At 43.0% G+C, this 17,253-nt stretch overlaps 1 protein-coding gene across 7 annotated transcripts in view; it reads right to left on the bottom strand.

Annotated features, from left to right (window-relative positions):
- Positions 1-3,562: 3,562 nt before the first annotated feature.
- DUSP22 (dual specificity phosphatase 22) overlaps positions 3,563-17,253 on the bottom strand; it is a 64,399-nt gene continuing 50,708 nt past the window's right edge. For 5 of the 7 annotated variants that reach the window (XM_081296075.1, XM_081296078.1, XM_081296080.1 and 2 more), the window contains 3 exons: positions 10,450-10,524; positions 7,155-7,326; positions 4,897-6,195 (listed from right to left, as the gene is read on the bottom strand). In XM_081296075.1, the coding sequence (XP_081152201.1) occupies positions 6,013-6,195; positions 7,155-7,326; positions 10,450-10,524 (430 nt within the window). In that variant the 3' untranslated portion in view covers positions 4,897-6,012. The other 2 variants (XM_081296077.1, XM_081296076.1) reach the window with 2 other exon arrangements.

The following is a 17,253-nucleotide window of genomic DNA, read 5'->3' on the forward strand; positions in this document are numbered from 1 at the left end:
CTTCTAGGGAGTTTCATTTATGGCAGACTGGAGTAGAAGTTCCCCACATGAGTGGGTTGCCTCCTCTGGGACTTTCCCAAGGTATTCCAGAGAACTGGAACCAAACCAGACCTCAGCCATGCATGTCTGGCATGTGACTCCCAGGCTCACCTAGTCACCATTTAGGGCCTTGGGTCTCTCATCTGCTAAGAAACCATCCCCAAACTGCACCCTCAGGACCTGCACCTCCCACTCCTGGGTAGGAAGGAGACGATGGGAAGGGGCCCTGAAAAGCAGAGAACAGGCCCCTAAACTATGGGACAGTGACCGCCACAGTGTGAGATGGTCGCAGTCCACTTTGCAGGACCCCTTTCAGACACACCTGAATCAGCCAACAGCTGCAGCAAATAGCAGAGCCATGTTCCTCTCTCTTCTCGTACCTTTCTGCCTTTTCCTCTGCAACCACCTCAGGGCAGCTTATCCCCAAACCAAGAAGAATCCCAACAGCTGACCCCTGACATATGACAGGCCTCCCCGAAGACTCCTGTTTTGAGAAAGCTGGGTGCCACTTGGGCCTGGTGCTGTGAAATACACACCCTTTGCAAAGCAGAAGGTGACATTTTTCTAATGCACATGTAGAGGCCATCTGATTCTTATTGTCTAAAAAGGCTCCCCATTGGTGTTTTGGGGAAACCCAGAGCTGGTCAGCAAATAGCAAACCTGCTCCCCAGCAAGTACCATGCCTGTTTGTGCCAGCTTCACCACTCCTGGGGGTGGGTGCGAAGGCTGAGGGCAGGGCCATTGGATAGTAAATGGAGAGAGGGCCTACAATCTTATTTCTGGTATGTTCCATGCACCTGGCTGCCTGTTACTAAAGTGCAGTCTGGAGGGCTGAGCAACAAATGGCAGGGCCCCTGTAAGCTTCTGTGGCTCCATGGGCTAAGCTAGGAAGTTGGCAAAATGGTATGATCACCACTGTTGCTAAATACTGTCCCAAAAAACATTATTCCTTGAATATCCCAAAAGAATAAACCTCTCACCCAGAAAACCCTTGCCATCTGGTTTTCTTAATCAGTCCTTTGTCCACAGGACATGTCTAAGTATGATCCCAACCAAAACTTCTCTTCTACTAATCCAAGCTCTAAGTCATTAGCCACTACAATTAGAATATTGAACTGCCCTGTACTTTCAGGCATCTGCTAAAATAGCTCTTTTGACATCCCAACTCTAATAACCGAACTTGAAGATTCAGGAAAGTTAACTGTGAACTACTAACTCTTATGATCAACAGTTTGCATAGAGATCTGAAGCCAACATAAACCCTAACTTGCAGATGTTCAAACATGCGCTGGCAATTCTTTCCCCATATGGAAAGTGACACGGGCTCAGCACTTGCAACCTGTCAGATGTTAATATAGCTGGTTGAGCCTGAGCTGCAAAATAGGACACTAATTGTGATACTGGTAGAAATGACACTGAAATAATTATGTCCTACTATTTGCTGTCACAAAACTCAAAAGCCTCTAGCAGGGGTTGGGAAACAAGAAAGTGAGGCCTCTAGCCCTTTCTGCAAGATGAGACACTGCCAGTGTGTGACCCTCTTCAACCCTGGATTGTGTCTTGGTGCATCTGAGGACAAGGAAACTGCACTGAGTCAAACAAGGGCATAAAGCTTCCAAGTGACAAGTGACAGGCTTTTTAAGTTTCTTTCTTTCTTTTCTTTTGTTTCATCCTTTCTCTGGGCAATAAAAAGGAAAGGGAAGAGGAACCACCCTCTGCAGTCTTGGTGATTTCTTGTTAAGTACATATATAAATACAAGTGTGTTGAAAGCATGTTCTCAATAAAATTATTAATAACTCTGGGAGGAGCCATATGATGTAGGATGGCAGGGGTGTGGCTCTTGGTGTGTTCCTTATTTCTGTGATTGGAGGCTGGCATGCAGAAGAGCACTTGATGACCACCTCTGGCTGTGGAATGTGGGCTCAGATATCTCCTTGTGTGCTGCCAGGTACCCGCTGTCTAAGCCACCCAAGTGTCTAGGTACTTGACTGAGCTCAGCATGCTCTGAGGCACGGCACATGTGACTCCCCTGGAAGCTAAGAAGTTCTTTGAGATAATAATTATAATAAACAAACAATAAAACACATGTGCACACACACCTCAGTCACCAAAGTCTATAGCTGTTTCTGTGGATGAGTGATATGAAGTATCCCAGAAGTGGAAATTGGGTTCCCTGGCACATAGAAACTAGACAGCACTCAATAAAATTTAAAGGGCCTCTAGCAGGATCCCCTAGTAAGGGAAAAGTGTAAATTCAAGTTTAAGGGGGGATGCTCCAAAAAATGTGACTTAAGTGTCCCAATTCCCTTGGGTAGAGTCCACGAACAGGGGTGGTCTGCCTAGGACACAGGAAAGGCAGCTTCAGGAAGCAAGCAGGAGAGGGATGGGGTGGTGGAGACACCATGGGTGGCACATGTTTCCTTGGCTGTGGCAATAGCACTCTTGCCTGGGGACATGGCCAGATCAGGACAAAGCCCTTAGCTCTCAAACTCATGTCTGTATACCTCTGGTATGGTATGGTGTGCTTTTGCAATGATAAAGTTAGATTTGAAAAAAATGTTCCCTACACAATACTCAAGGGATACACTGATTTCCCAAAAGTTCTGATGAGAGGAAGAGATACAGCCTTTCCAGGGGATTAAATTAGTCTTTGCAAAACCAGCATTTTCTCCTCCCCAATAAATTAAGAACTTTTGAAATTTGAATTCTACATTAATTTTCATGAGCCTAGCCCTTGGGACTGTGTTCCAGGTGCCTGAACAGTCTTAACTCAGTGGCCCTGATTGGGACTCAGTCAGGTCATTCTTTAACATTTTCCTCACACCTAACTTAATGAAGGCAGAGGCACACATACCATCACGCAGCCTGGAAGATGCTGATACAAAAGAACAACCGCGTTGGCACTCTGATCCCAGAGAGTAGACAGGCCACTAAGCCTTCATGGCTCTACAGTCACCATGAGTACTTGACTGTCCCCCCTCCACCTCCCTCCTCTCAAGTCCATTTGTCTGCTTGGCCATCTCCATTCACCGTGACTGGTTCAAGACAGTTTGTATTCTTTCAAGTTAAAAGCTGAGCATCAAATTAGAATAGCGAATAATGTGTGGCAAATGTTCATGAAATAGTTGGGCTTGTGTATTCCTATGTTAAATGCAGTATTCCAGGGTTCTCACTCTGCTCAGGCAAAGCATAACTTCAATTTCTTTAACCCTGCATTGAGGATCAATTTTTCGTTGTGTCTGTTGTGTGTGTGCACGCATTTTCAGTGCTGGGGAATGAATCCAGGGCCTTGAGCACTGGTTAGGTAAGTGGTTTCCGACTGAGCTACTCCCCCTGTCCAAGGATCAATTTTTCTGCTATGGAGACATTGATTTGTCTTTCCTAGTCTCTATTGTACTATCTACTGGAGGAAAACAGCCTCTGAACTGAGCCTGTAGCAGGTTCAATCTTGCTTTGTTAGCCTTCATAGAAACCCATGTGATCTTCAAGTTCCAACAAAGGAAGAATGCCTTGCACATGATGTTGAACTTGGTTAAGTTGCCCTTTATTAACAAAAATGTGTAGGTTTTGGTAAATTCCACTGTGGAGGACACAAACCATGGGATAAAACATACATCAAGAGACATTTCCCAAGCTGGGGAATTTAAGAACATGAGGAAAGAGTTCACACTGCACAATCCCCCGGTACTGGCTTCCTCCTTGAGTAGTTGTTCATGAGAAACAATTTACAATTCCTAAACAGTAACCAAAACAGTGCAAGAGGGCTCTTGAGATAGTTGTATGGGCGTCAAAAGTCAGGTTAAAAAAACAGACACAGAAATGGAGTTTTGGTAAAAATATTTTCTTTTGCTAAATAATCTCACAGTTCTCAACGTATTACAACATTACACATGTATGCAAGTTTACAAAACCACTGTTGGACACTTAAAAATAAACTCTATGTTGCTTTTCTTTTTGGCAGTACCAGCCTAAACTTTGCAATATTTCAGAAACTTCAGGTACATTACAATCTTCTGAGAAAGGCCCAATACTTCAGAATTCCTGGAGTGGCTGTGGAGAAAGAACATTACTGGCAACAAATATAAAAACAATTCAAAACCTACAGGAATATATGTGGTCATTCATAAATGTTTACACATATTTAACCATTCACTCTAATAGCCTTAATATTTTTCTGTCCTTTCATTGAGGTGCTGGGGATCAAACCCAGTGTTTCATACATGCTAGGCAACTGCTATACCACTGAGTTACATCCTTAGCCCTCTTAAATGCTTTTTCTGTTAGCATATTTACATTTCTTTTGGTTTACAGAAAAAAAAATATACTCAACAGGCAAATTGTTTTAGCTGAAGAAATGATTCTAGGGCCACATTTCCCTTTTTGGTTGCACATCTGGGGCCTGTACATGTGCACGGTCAGAGAGTTTGTTTTCCTTGGTCCCCAAAGAGCTCACCTTTGACATACCCTCTACATGAACAGGAAAATTGCTCTTCTTATTCAGGAGCTCTTTTTGTGGTGGAATTCGGAGAACCCAGGTTGCAACATCTTTTTAGGGAGAGGTTGAGTATATTTTTTCCTGTGGCTCTGCGTGCTTAAGAAATTTAAGTTGGTATAAAGGACTGACCACTGAGTTGGGCACAGCATTCCAGGATGCCTGTTGCCTGGCTGCAAACTGTGGGTGCTCTCACAGCCTGAATGTGGAACTTTGCCTTTCAGAAAGCATTATGGGAATCCAAGTAAAAAATTTAAGCACCTCAATGATATTGATGTCTTCCCCTTTGGCTTCAAAAGCAATCAGAACTGAACATTTTGAATTATGAGGCAGAATTCACTGGATTGACACAAACACACACAAAAACTTTTCAAACATTATTTAATGAGGTAGCTGAGATCAAAGATCAAATCCACAGCATACACCAAGGAACTTAATAAATGATCAGGCATTTTGAAATGCAAACATCTACAGTGTCTAACAAATATTCTTCCTCTCCATTTCCTGTAGGTACATGCAAACCTTGAGAAAGGCCCTGCAAAGTGAGAACAGCAAGGCTGGGAGTGCATGAAGCTGGACAGGAGGAGATAGGAAGGGCCCAACAATGTATGCCAAGTTTGGCTGATGTACTCCTGCTCATCATGGAATTCAATCAAGGTCAGTCTTACATGGAACAAACATCACTTAGAACCCAGACACATGATGGGTGGCCTTGACTTGAGGCAGCAAGGAGTACAGGGCCTGGTGCACTTATACTAAGCTTGAGGCAATACTGAGTATGCCCTCCACCCCCCAACACCTTCCAGGGTCCCTGGAGCCACCTTCCCTCAGGAGGGGTCTGGGCCCCATCTTTCCCCACTATACCATCCCAGGTTCTGGGAGAGGCTATTGCTTTCAGCTGCTCATCCCCTGAGTTCTCAACCTCTGCTCCCAGGCATAGAATACCTTCCATGCTGCTTGCTGAGAAGCTTTTTAGAAGTCAAATTCAAATGCCTTCCCTCTGGAGCCAAAGGGAAAGGTGGCCATGCCAATCCTGGCAGCATGAATTTTATGACTCCCAGCAATACGAACATTCAGAGCTCACCCATGCAGACACATTCACCTGCACACACCCTCACACAATGCATACCCTTCTACACGCTCACAGGCATACACTCTCACATGTTCTTAAATGCTGTACATATGCACTTGCTCACATGTGCACACGTTGTGTGTGTGTGTGTGTGTCAGCCCAGTAGCATCCCAGGTACAGCAAGCTCAGGTGAGGCCATGATCCAAGGTCAGGGGGAAAGGTGGGTGACGTAAAAGGACTTGGGACTGGGTGGGGTCACTGGGGAAAGAGCCCTGAGCTGTCCACTTTGCAGTGGTCATTCACTTTGCAGTCCTTGGAGGAAGTAGCCAGCACACCAGCACACCACAGGGAGCCTGCAGGCAACCCAGAAGACAAGCAGCAGGAAGGAAGGCACCAGATCCCTCTGTGTTAGGTTTCTGTGGTATAGTTATTGTAGGCCAGGGGAGGCAGGGCCGAAAAGCTGCTCCACCGCCTGGTACCAGGCTGGGACTCCACACGCCCTTGCTCTTTATATTTACCCAGAATGTTTTTGGCTTCTTCTGCATCCCGCAAAGGATTCTCCCCATATTCTTCCTTCAGCCACTGCCGATACTGTAGAAATTGGAAATAAATTTGAAATGTCACACACCTGCATTCACCGTGACTTTCACCTGTTACTTAATGGTCGAGATGATGGCACATGTAAATAGGGAAATCAAAGGGCACTGGGTAATCACAGCTAACAGAAATAACTGTTCCTTCAAGGTTTGGGCCTGAGGACATAAAAATAAGTCAAACCAATGCATCTACTTGACAGACTTGGATGGAGCAGTTACTGTCTGTTGCTGAGGGTTCCTTACAAGAAACAAGTGTCCTCATGCTATCTGTTTAATACTGGCAGCCAAGATTAAATTGCTGAATCCAGAAGAAAAACATGGAGAATTTTTACAATTCAGTAATTTTATAAAGAAGAACCTAAAATCTGAGTTTACATGATTAGTGGTGAACAATATTCCCTACTACCCTCTCCTGGCTAAATACATCTTTAAAAACTTAAAGGCTAAATGAATTAAAAGCAAAAAAGAAAAGCAATTGTTGTATTTGTATTCTGCTACCTTTCCTATCCCCTACTAAAATTGTGGATGTGTAACTGACGTGATTCTGCAATCTGCATTTGGGGTAAAATTGGGGGTTCATAACCCACTTCAATCTAATGTATGAAATATGATATGTCAAGAGCTTTGTAATGTTGTGAACAACCAATAAAAAAAAAGAAAAGCAAGCAAGCAAAGCAAATTAAGAAAATGATACTTCACTGAAAGGAAGAGGAACATGCTAATATTAGGAGTACCAGGCGTAAGGAAAATGACAAGGGATATAAGACCCCTATGGCTGTAGCTGGGGCACAATGGATTGGTGACAACTTCCGTGGGGATAAAGGTGAGCACCCTTGAACCCAATATCCTCTGTGGGCCTCTTCAGTTCCAACCTTCTTGATTCTGGGACTGAAGGAATTGTCCCAGGGCAGTTGCCTGCATCTGAAAAGCCTTGTGCAAATGAGCATTGCTTACCTGGTGGACTTCATGTTTCTCAAACTCCTGGAGCTGCCTCTGGAAGCCCAGATTAGGGTTGGCACAGGATCTCCCTGCACGCACAGTGTGCAGGGCATCCTCCCAGCCAAAGTCTGTGACGGTCATAATATAAGCAATCACCAGCGTCACACTCCTGGAGACCCCAGCCAAGCTGCAGAATGGAGAGGATCATGAGTGCAAGGGCAGTTTTGGAACCATGGGTCTGTCACCCAACCCATTTGGGGCTGGGGATTCAGAGCATCTCATTTTAGGGAGTCTTCTTGCTTTGGATTACACATGGACAGCATGCAAGTATGTTACCAGGAAATCCTTTGGAAACATAACAGTTTCCCCCTACTCTGTGCCACTAGATCTCAGGCATCCTTTAAACATTTTGGCCTCATGCTTCATTGATTTTCTATAGGATAGAGCTACAGACACTTCTACCTTATGATGTTCAATTGCTCCTGAACCTCTTCTCAGACACTTCCTATTTTTTTGGTCAAATAAAATAACTCAAATATACCAAGGGGACTTGAGGCTTCCTGGACCTGTGGAACAAGTCCATTTATAAACTGCATTAGTTTAGAATGTGTCATGGTTTTTAAAAGTCTGGTTTGGTTTTCTTAGCGACATGAGGAATAAAACTGATTTTTAGAACCCATGAAATCCAGAAGCCCTTAGAAAATCTTACTTTTGTAATTTTTTTTTTGACATAATTGAGCAGAATACTAGAGCAGGCACACTGCAAGTGCTCTGGGGCCTGGGGTCAGATGCTCTGTGGCACTAATGGTCAATTCCAGCAGGCTAAGTAAGGAAACTATTATGGTTTGGATCTGGGATGTCTTCCAAAAGCTCATATGTTAAAAACATGGTCCGTAGTGTAGCAAGGTTTACAGTGGGACTCTGACCTCACTCTGGATCATGTGGGCTCTGACCTCATCAGTGAATTAATTCACATGATAGATTAATCCACTGGTAGCTGGATGGACTACTGAGAGGTAGGACTTAGTTGGAAGAAGCAGGTTACCGAGGGCATGCCTGGAGGGGTTTATTTTCTCCGGGACCCCTTCCTCTCCCTCTCTCTGTTTCTAGGTTGACATAAGCAGAGCAACTTTCCTCTGTTGGGCCCTTCTGCCATGATACTTCTGCCGGGAAGCTGGCCAACCGTGGACTGAATCCTCTTAAACTGCGAGCTAAAATAAACTTTTCCTCCTCTCAGTTGTTCTTGTCTAGTATTCTGGTCACAGTGGCACAAAGTTGACTAACATAGAGACCAATTTAAAATACATATGCAAATTAAGGCAACCATAGAAAAGTTGTGCTTTGACAGACTTAGAGTGTTCCAGCAACGGTTTAAGATTGGGAAGTCTAGCAAATGTCTCATTTTTAGAAAAGCCTTATAATTAGATGTATATGGTGGTGTGAAATAAGAATTTCTAGACTATCTGGCCAACACATATTTAAATAATAATAAAATAATTAATAATAATAATAACAACACCACTACCTTACTCCTAAGTAGTAGTTCTTTATATAAGGACTTTATATAAAAAACACTAAGGGAGTTTTACAAAAATAAACCCTCATAGCAAGGCTATAACCCTGAATATCTGAATTCACCAGGAGCATGGAAAAGCCCAGGGGTTGGAATTTCAGAACTCCCCTTTATTTTACCTCCAAATGCACTAATAGATGCTTTAAAGTCAAATGTAACTGAACATAAAAAAACAACCATTTGTATGTGTCACATTTCCTACTCTTTTAAAAAGCGAAATGAAAAATCACACTATTTCAAAGTTGTATAAATTGGCAGAACACCACTCTTGAAGTCACTGAAACAGCTCATGCCCCGACTAGCCTTCAGAACACATTGCAGTTGTCCTAAGTGGCTTCTCTGGCTATCATGCAAGCGTTCTCTCGGTCCTGACAGGGCTGCCACCATCCTTAGTAGCAACACTCCCAGGAGTTGGCTTCACATTTTCAAAGAGTTTTGCACTGCAAGGGTGGCTGTTTTGGGTGAAGTCAAAAAAGATTGTTGTGCTTTAAGATAATTAATGCCACACCTTATTCAAAGGGAAAGGGACAGGTCCAGCCTGCACCTTCATAGACAACAGAGCCCTGCATCCAGAATGTTGACTACTAGTTCCCCAGACAAATTAGCTATTACCATGATTACTACTGGTAACACAAATGACATTCCCCTGAAAACTTACCATGTGCCAGATATAATATTTTCCAGGCATAAGACCAAGAGTTTTATATGCATTCTCTGGGTTGAGTATGTAGAGTAACTTTCTTTTCACAGTATGTATATGTGTGCATAGTTGTCTCTTGGTGTCCATGGGACACTGTTTCCAGGACACACCCCAGATACCAAAATGCTCAAGTCCCTTATACAAAATGGCATAATATTTGCATAGAACCCACACATATCCTCCTTCATACTTTACATCTTCTCTGGATTATAATGTAGAAATACAACATAAAGGCTATGTCAATAGTGGTATTTCTTAAGGAATAATGACAAGAAAAAAAAGTCTGTACATGTTTCATATAGAGGCAACATTTTCTTTTCCTGAATGATTTTGATTCATGGTGGGTTGAATCATGAATTCAGAATCCATGGATGGGTGCATCAACACTGTTTCTCTCTTTCTCTCTCTCTCTCCCCCCACCATCTCTATAAAATATAGAAGCGTGTAGGTAGATAGTTGTCAATAAACTAATTCTGAGTCTATTTAGATTGTTTCAAAGAAAAGTAGTAAGCCAAACACTCTTAAAAGCCCCAGGCTGTAAATGGAGAGGAAATGGTCATATTGGTGTTACAGTAATACATTACTAAACACCTACATTTGCAATCAAAATTCTCTAGGAAGAAACAGTGCTTTGAAAAGGTCACTGAGGTTTCGGGGATGAACCTACAGAATGGGTAGTTGTCTCTTGGTGTCCATGGGACACTGTTTCCAGGAGGTCGTTCTGATGAAATGTTAAGACACAGGCTAGCAAAAAACAGTGTGTGTTGACTAGTAACCCTCACAGTCCCTATAGAAATCCTCACAGTGAGTAAAATGGAAAACAACAAAAAGAAAAGCAAAACCAGGTAGGGTTTTGTTGAAACAAAAACAGGGAATGACTAATGCATATCTGGGAGAGGTGGAATGTATGTTTGAGACTCTGGGTTTAGGAAAAAACATTAGGAGATGAAATAATCACACAGAGAAAGACACTCACGAGACATCAAGCTAAGCAGAAAATACTAAGTAAGGTATTATTCAGAAAGAAACATACGTACCAGTGCACCAGACAGCCCTCACCTTGGAGTCTGCACTCATGAATGAATTTAATACTTTCTTTGAAATGTCTTGTCCTAGGCACAGGATAAAAAAGAGAAAGAGAGAGAGAAGTGACATAGACTTTACTCAACATATAATGAAAAGAAAAATCCACCTAACACCTTTCTGAAAGAGCTCAAGAGTCCTACACCTTCAAAACCTGGTCAACTATCTGGGACCAGGGCTGCCTTAACCTTAGAATGGGTCACAGGCATGCTGAGGTCTGGGGAAGGCTGCCCATGGTGTGGAATTTTTAGAATTTCTCTACAGAACACCCATGAAACACAAAGTTGTCATTTACTGGTAGTTCTGCTCAGCCTGCTATGTTCAATCCGAATCAACAGCTCAACCAGGGACCTTCATGCTGGCTGTGAATGCTGTAGAGTCAAGTGAACTAGGTAAGGAAGGCGACCAGGCCCTCTGTTCCCTGTCCTAGAAGCTAGTTTACTTGTGACAACCTGAGAAGCCTAAAAGCATCCTCCCACAATGGACTCTCCAGATTTTGGTAGTTCTGTCTGTATGTCACTGGACAGCTATGGGGAAATGGAAATTTCACCTCTGATCCCTGCTCTGCCATTCCCTGTAGCTTGGGGAATGCAACTCAGAGATTAGGCATGACCCCTCACGGGGTGGACCGGGCCATGAGTATCAACCTATTCTGAAATTCTAAATGATTATTAATGCCACAATCCTTCCTTCTTCTGACCCTCAGATTTTTGGGCCACCCCTTTCACTAGTCACTTATTCAGCTCCTAACTGTTGAGGAAGTGCCTATTTATACGTCCTTGCTCACAGGCATGGGCCGCTCCTTTCTGAGCAGCTTTTCAGAGGTCAAGTTCAAATGCTGGGTTGTTTGAGATACAAATATGGGGACCCACTTTGATGAGTTCCCAACTGGTGTGTGTGCCCTATACTACATGTACAGCATTCTGGACTGAGCTGTGGCCTAACTGCAGGTACTCCAGTGGACCAAGTACCTGCTTTTAAAGTACATTCTATCTTTGACTGGCTTCTACAGCAGTAAAACACCAAAAGCTACCCATGAACTAAATACATTTCCATTTAAACACTGAGCACTGACTATCTGCCTGGGATGCTGTTAAGCTTCAAGACATTCAGTGACAAATAAGATGTTGTTTCTGACTGCAGAATGAGAGAGCAAGTGCAATTAATCAGAACAGGAAGCTCAGGTGTGGTGTAACAACTCTCAGCTACTAACTACAGAAGAAACCCGAAAGCCTCACTGGAGGTGCTCACTGAGATGGGGATGGATGGGAGGTAGAAGACATTTTAAACCTGCATACATACATACATAAGGAACCCAGGCACCCATGTTCTGTCCACAACCAAAGTGTTGCTACAGGTGGAAAGTCCAAGTAGGCTAACCCAAAGATTCTAGACTCTTACCTGAGGGTCTAAATAGCATGATACTGCAAGATCAGCTTTTCATAACTGTCCTAAAGACAAATGCTCCCAGAACATAAAGTTATCAAGTGACTCAGAATTGCAACATTTCCCCAAACACTGGCTTTGTACACAGCAGGCAAGAAAGCATTCTTGCTCTAATCTTGAAATCTGAAGTTTTAGTACTGAGAGACCTCAGAAGAGCCAGGCAGCAAAACTGAGTGCAAAGAGGGGTGAAATGGGGTGCTGGGCTTCCCACTGTGGGCTGCAGGAGGGAGGGAAGGCTTGGTGCTGATAGAGCTTCCTATCTCTCAAGCAAAACCAGCCACTGAGAGGTGACAGTGAAGCATTCTGATCTGGAAGTACTGGATATGTGGCAAGACATGGCCAGTTGCCCTGGTTGTGTGGGACAGCAAAGAGCTCAGGCCTGGGGAATGGCCTAGTTTCCTCTAGCTACGGCAATGGAGAAGGGAAGGGAAGGCTGTGTGTACATGGTGATTTCTGGAAAAGTGTTCCCTTCCTAATGAAAGGAAAGTGATCTAGCTTTGCCTCTAGTTTCTTGCCAGGGAACGGCAAGAACCATGCTCAAGGTTGCATCGCCACCTGTGACCACAGTGACAACTCCCCAGAGTGAAAGAACAGCAGGATGGAAAGGCCAGACTCCTAGAGGACATCCAGGGTCTGCTGCCCAGGCCTGGGAGTACCACTAGCAGGCTTCCTAACAATTGCCTCTGTCCCTGAGAACACAGTTTTCTACTTATGGCCAAATTCACTCTCCCTGATAACAGCAACTAATTCAACAATTTATAAAACTCTGGGACAACTTGTGAAGTCTAGAAGTAGCTCCCAGGTTTTTCAGATTCCAGGGCTCCCTCTTTTTTATTTTATTTTATTTATTTTAAAAAATAAATGACAGTGGAATGCATTACAATTCTTATTACACGTATACAGCACAATTTTTCATATCTCTGGTTGTATATAAAGTATGTTGACACCAATTCCTGTCTTCATACATGTACTTTGGATAATGATGTCCATCACATTCCACCATCCTTGCTAATACCCTGCCCCCTCCCTTTCCCTCCCACCCCTCTTCTCTGTCTAGAATTCATCTGTTCCTCCCATGCTCTCCCTTCCTACCCCACTATGAGTCAGCCTCCTTGTATCAGAGAAACATTTGGCATTTGTTTTTTTTTTGGGATTGGCTAACTTCACTTAGCATCATCTTCTCCAACATTATCCATTTACCTGCAAATGCCATGATTTTATTCTCTTTTATTGCTCAGTAAAATTGCATTGTGTATATATGCCACATTTTTTTATCCATTCTTACACTGAAAGGCATCTAGGATGGCTCCACAGTTTAGCTATTATGAATTGTGCTGCTATAAACATTGATGTCACTATATCCCTGTAGTATGCTGATTTTAAGTCCTTTGGGTATAGACTGAGGAATGGGATAGCTGGTTCAAATGGTGGTTCCATTCCCAGATTTTCAAGGAATCTCCATACTGCTTTCCATAATAGTTGCACCAATTTGCAGTCCCACCAGCAATGTAGGAGTGTACCGTTTTCCCCACATCCTCGCCAACACTTCTTGTTGTTTGTCTTCATAATAGCTGCCATTCTGACTGGAGTAAGATGGTATCTTAGAGTAGTTTTGATTTGCATTTCTCTAATTGCTAGAGATAATGAACACTTTTTCATATATTTGTTGATTGATTGTATATCCTCTTCTGAGAAGTGTTTGTTCAGTTCCCTGGCCCATTTATTGATTGGGTTGTTTGTTTTTTGGTGCTTAGCTTTTTGAGTTCTTTATATACCCTAGCGCTCTATCTGATGTGCGACGGGTAAAGATTTGCTCCCAAGATGTAGGCTCTCTGTTCACCTCACAGATTTTTTCTTTTGCCGAGAAAAAACTTTTTAGTTTGAATCCATCCCATTTATTGATTCTTGGTTTTAATTCTTATGCTATAGGAGTCTTATTAAGGAAGTTAGGGCCTAATACCACATGATGAAGATCAGGACCTACTTTTTCTTCTATTAGATGCAGAGACTGGTTGACTGCAGGGGGTGGCCAGAGAAGGCATGCTCCTTTGTCCACCAGGTTGTCCACACTGTGACCCCCAAGAGATCCTCACACAGCTGTAGCCTCTGATCTTGCTTATTCTTGTGGGGTCTCTTCCTGTTTGGGGAGCATTGGGTCTGTGAGCACTGGCAGCCAAAATAGCAAAAGCAAATCTAGAAATGATAACTACCTGGATGAATGAGTAAACCACAGAGCCCTTCAGAAAACACTGTGAAGACAGAAGTTAGCAGAGACCCTCTCTGATCTAGAGCAGGACTTGGAGTCTTGGAAACATGGCTGGTTGGGGCTCATCAAGGTCTTACAAAGAGAATAAATAAATCTCCTTACTGAAGGCTCAAAGTAGGAGCAACTTGTTTTTACCCCTGTACATTGCAAACCACAGGTATGATGAAATCAGGCTTCCTATAGATTATGGTGTTGATCCTCCACCTTTAAAATAAGGGAAGGCTGTGCTCAGCTGGGGAAATTCCAAACCCACCCTGAGTCTAGAGCAGGTGAGCAAAGAAACCTAGGAAGCAGAGGGGAGATGTTCCCCACTCCTGGCTCCCTTCTGGTTCTTTCCTCCTTCTGGTCTGCCCTTAACAAGGATTAAATACAAGACAACCATGGTATATGGCTCCCATCCACCACTCTGTTGGGGGAAAGGGCTGCTCACAGTCTCAGTCCAGGGGTATGAACAAAACCCCTGACGGGGACTGCTCAGAGCCCCACTGTGAAACTTGACTCATGCACATAACTAGGCACGAGGCCAAGTTTGGCAGACATTGCTAGAAATGCCTTTTCCAGGAAAAGCCAGGAGGCAGGCAAACTCACTGGTATAAAACTGTGTGTTGCTGACAGTGTGTGGTGGGTGTGGGGGGGTTTATTTCCAGGGAAGCCAATGACATAAGCCCAAGCTCTGGTCATTAGACACCCTCCACAGTGGGAAATACCCACGGCCTGGGTTCTTCTATTGCTCAACTCCGATTTGAAGCAGAAGCACAAATCTGAGGCACCATGCCACTGCGAGCTATTTCAATGAAGGCAAGTTCCCTATTCTTGTTCTTTATTTGATTGCAGTTAACCTTTGCTTCCATACAAAGACATGTTATAAGCTCTATATGCAGAAAATAAGCTAAGAACATCCAGAAGGAAGCATGACTTACAGGTGTGTTACACTTACCCACAGCACCTTGGGGTCATCATGCCCTGCTTCTGCTGACAGACCTGGGAGGACACCTTAGTGAGTGGCAGGAGTGTGTCCACAGACAGGTGGCCTCTATGTGGACTCAGCAAACAGCCCAGCAGCAGCCAACTGTCCCCCTTCCAGCTCAATGACCAGTGGCACTCACCCCCATCTCTTTGCATCAGACAACAAAGTCAGTGACCAAATGGGCCTTTCTGACCTTCTGAGAGTTCAAGAAGGACAGTGGATGGCTCTCATAAACCACATCAGAGGATTCTCATTTTCAAACCCAACAATTACTTCTTGCTCCAAGAGCATGAGATTTGGAGGCTATGATCCCCATGGTAGGACAGGAAACAGTCAGGTCCTACTCACGAGAACTTTGCTTGCTGGAGTGGGAGCCCAGGGATCTGGCTGAGACCTTGAATGACAGCTAGTTTACCACAGAACCAGTGGTACCAGACTAGGCTATATTGATAGTGAAGACTACAGGAATGCAGGCTGCGCCCCCTTCTCTTCAACTGAATATGAATGTGTGTGTGTGTGTGTGTGTGTGTGTGTGTGTGTAGAGGAAGGTATACAAATGAAAGCAATAGAGAAAATCCCAGGAAAGGCAAGCGCGAGATATATATATATATATTTATTTATTTATTTTCCTTAGAGTGGAATGTTAAAAAAGAAAAAAGAGGAAGCAAATGGGTAAGCTGTTTATCTGGGCTCAGATTCTGGAAGGTGGGTCACAGATCAGAGCCGCTTTCTCCTGGGGTAAAATTATTCCAGGCTCCCCGGAACTACCTTGGCCCACCTTCCAGCTGAAACTCTGCAGGTGAAGCCCTCAAATTCCCCTCATCCCAGAAGCAGGAGAAGAAGATTCCTTACCATACAGATATAGTGAAGCTGCTCTATCAATCCACAGCATTAAACACAGAGAAGTAACCCACATCTATATCAATGATTCCCTGACTTTTATATCTCATATAATGTAAACATTAAAAAAAAGGTGAAAAATAGCTCAGGCATAGGGCATGTATCTAGCATGAGTGAGTCCATGGATTCAATTCCCAATACCAAAGGGGGGAAAGTGTACACACACACACACACACACACACACACACACACACACACACGTATTTTGGGGGATGCATATGCCATGTATTTTTATTTTGCCAGATCAGGTCATTTTAAAAGTAAACTTGACAAACAAAATAAATACATTCCTAAACAACTCCCTACCAATTACTGTAACATTTCAAATAGGAATAATTCAACACCAAAAAATAAGGACATAGTCTAAGACTAAATGTTCTTTGGGTTAATAAATAAGGTCATATGAGAGACTATTATACCTTTTCCAGAGTTCTCATTTTTTCCTTGACCAAGAGAATGCTACTTTGTGGGCTGGCAAAGTCCTCAGGAATTGTCTGAAAACAAGATCCCAGTAGCCTAAGGGCTCATCTAGCTCTGAACTTACAGAATTACTCTTTAATAATTAATGTAAATAAAAAAGCAAATGAAAGAAAAAGGGAGTTGGAAGTATACATAGTATCAGTTAAACTAAAGAAAACATAGACAAAAAGATAGGGAGGTAGACTAAGGGCAAGGAAGTTTCCTGATGTTTTAAATAGAAGCTCTCTGTATTGCTAATGCTTCTACTCTCCACAAAAACCTCAAGAAATTTAGAGACCTGCTCAATTCTCAAACCACTGAATGTTACAAAGACTACTGTAATGATGCAACCTATGGACTCTATCGCCTGGTAAACACCAAACTCCCTTGGACTTGACAGAGGAGGAAGAAAGAGATGTTATTTATATAGTAATTACCAGTTTAATATATACTGAAATAACAATGAGCAAATACAGGTTAATATACAATCAACCATTCACTCTCAAATTACATAAACACTCTTTACTTGAGTAGATAGAAGGTATAATCTAGTTTTTGGAAATGCTTAGTGTTTTAATGAAAAACACTTTTGCTTATATCATCTTGCTTAATACTATAAAAATCCTGTGAGTTAAGCATTTTGTAGATGAGAGAAGCTAAGAAGAGTTACTTATAAAAACCCAGAGAAAAAGCAAAAGCAAATGTATATTTCCAAAAGCT

The sequence above is a fragment of the Spermophilus citellus genome, assembly GCF_964194105.1.
Source record: "Spermophilus citellus genome assembly, chromosome: 5".
NCBI classification, from domain to species: domain Eukaryota; kingdom Metazoa; phylum Chordata; class Mammalia; order Rodentia; family Sciuridae; genus Spermophilus; species Spermophilus citellus.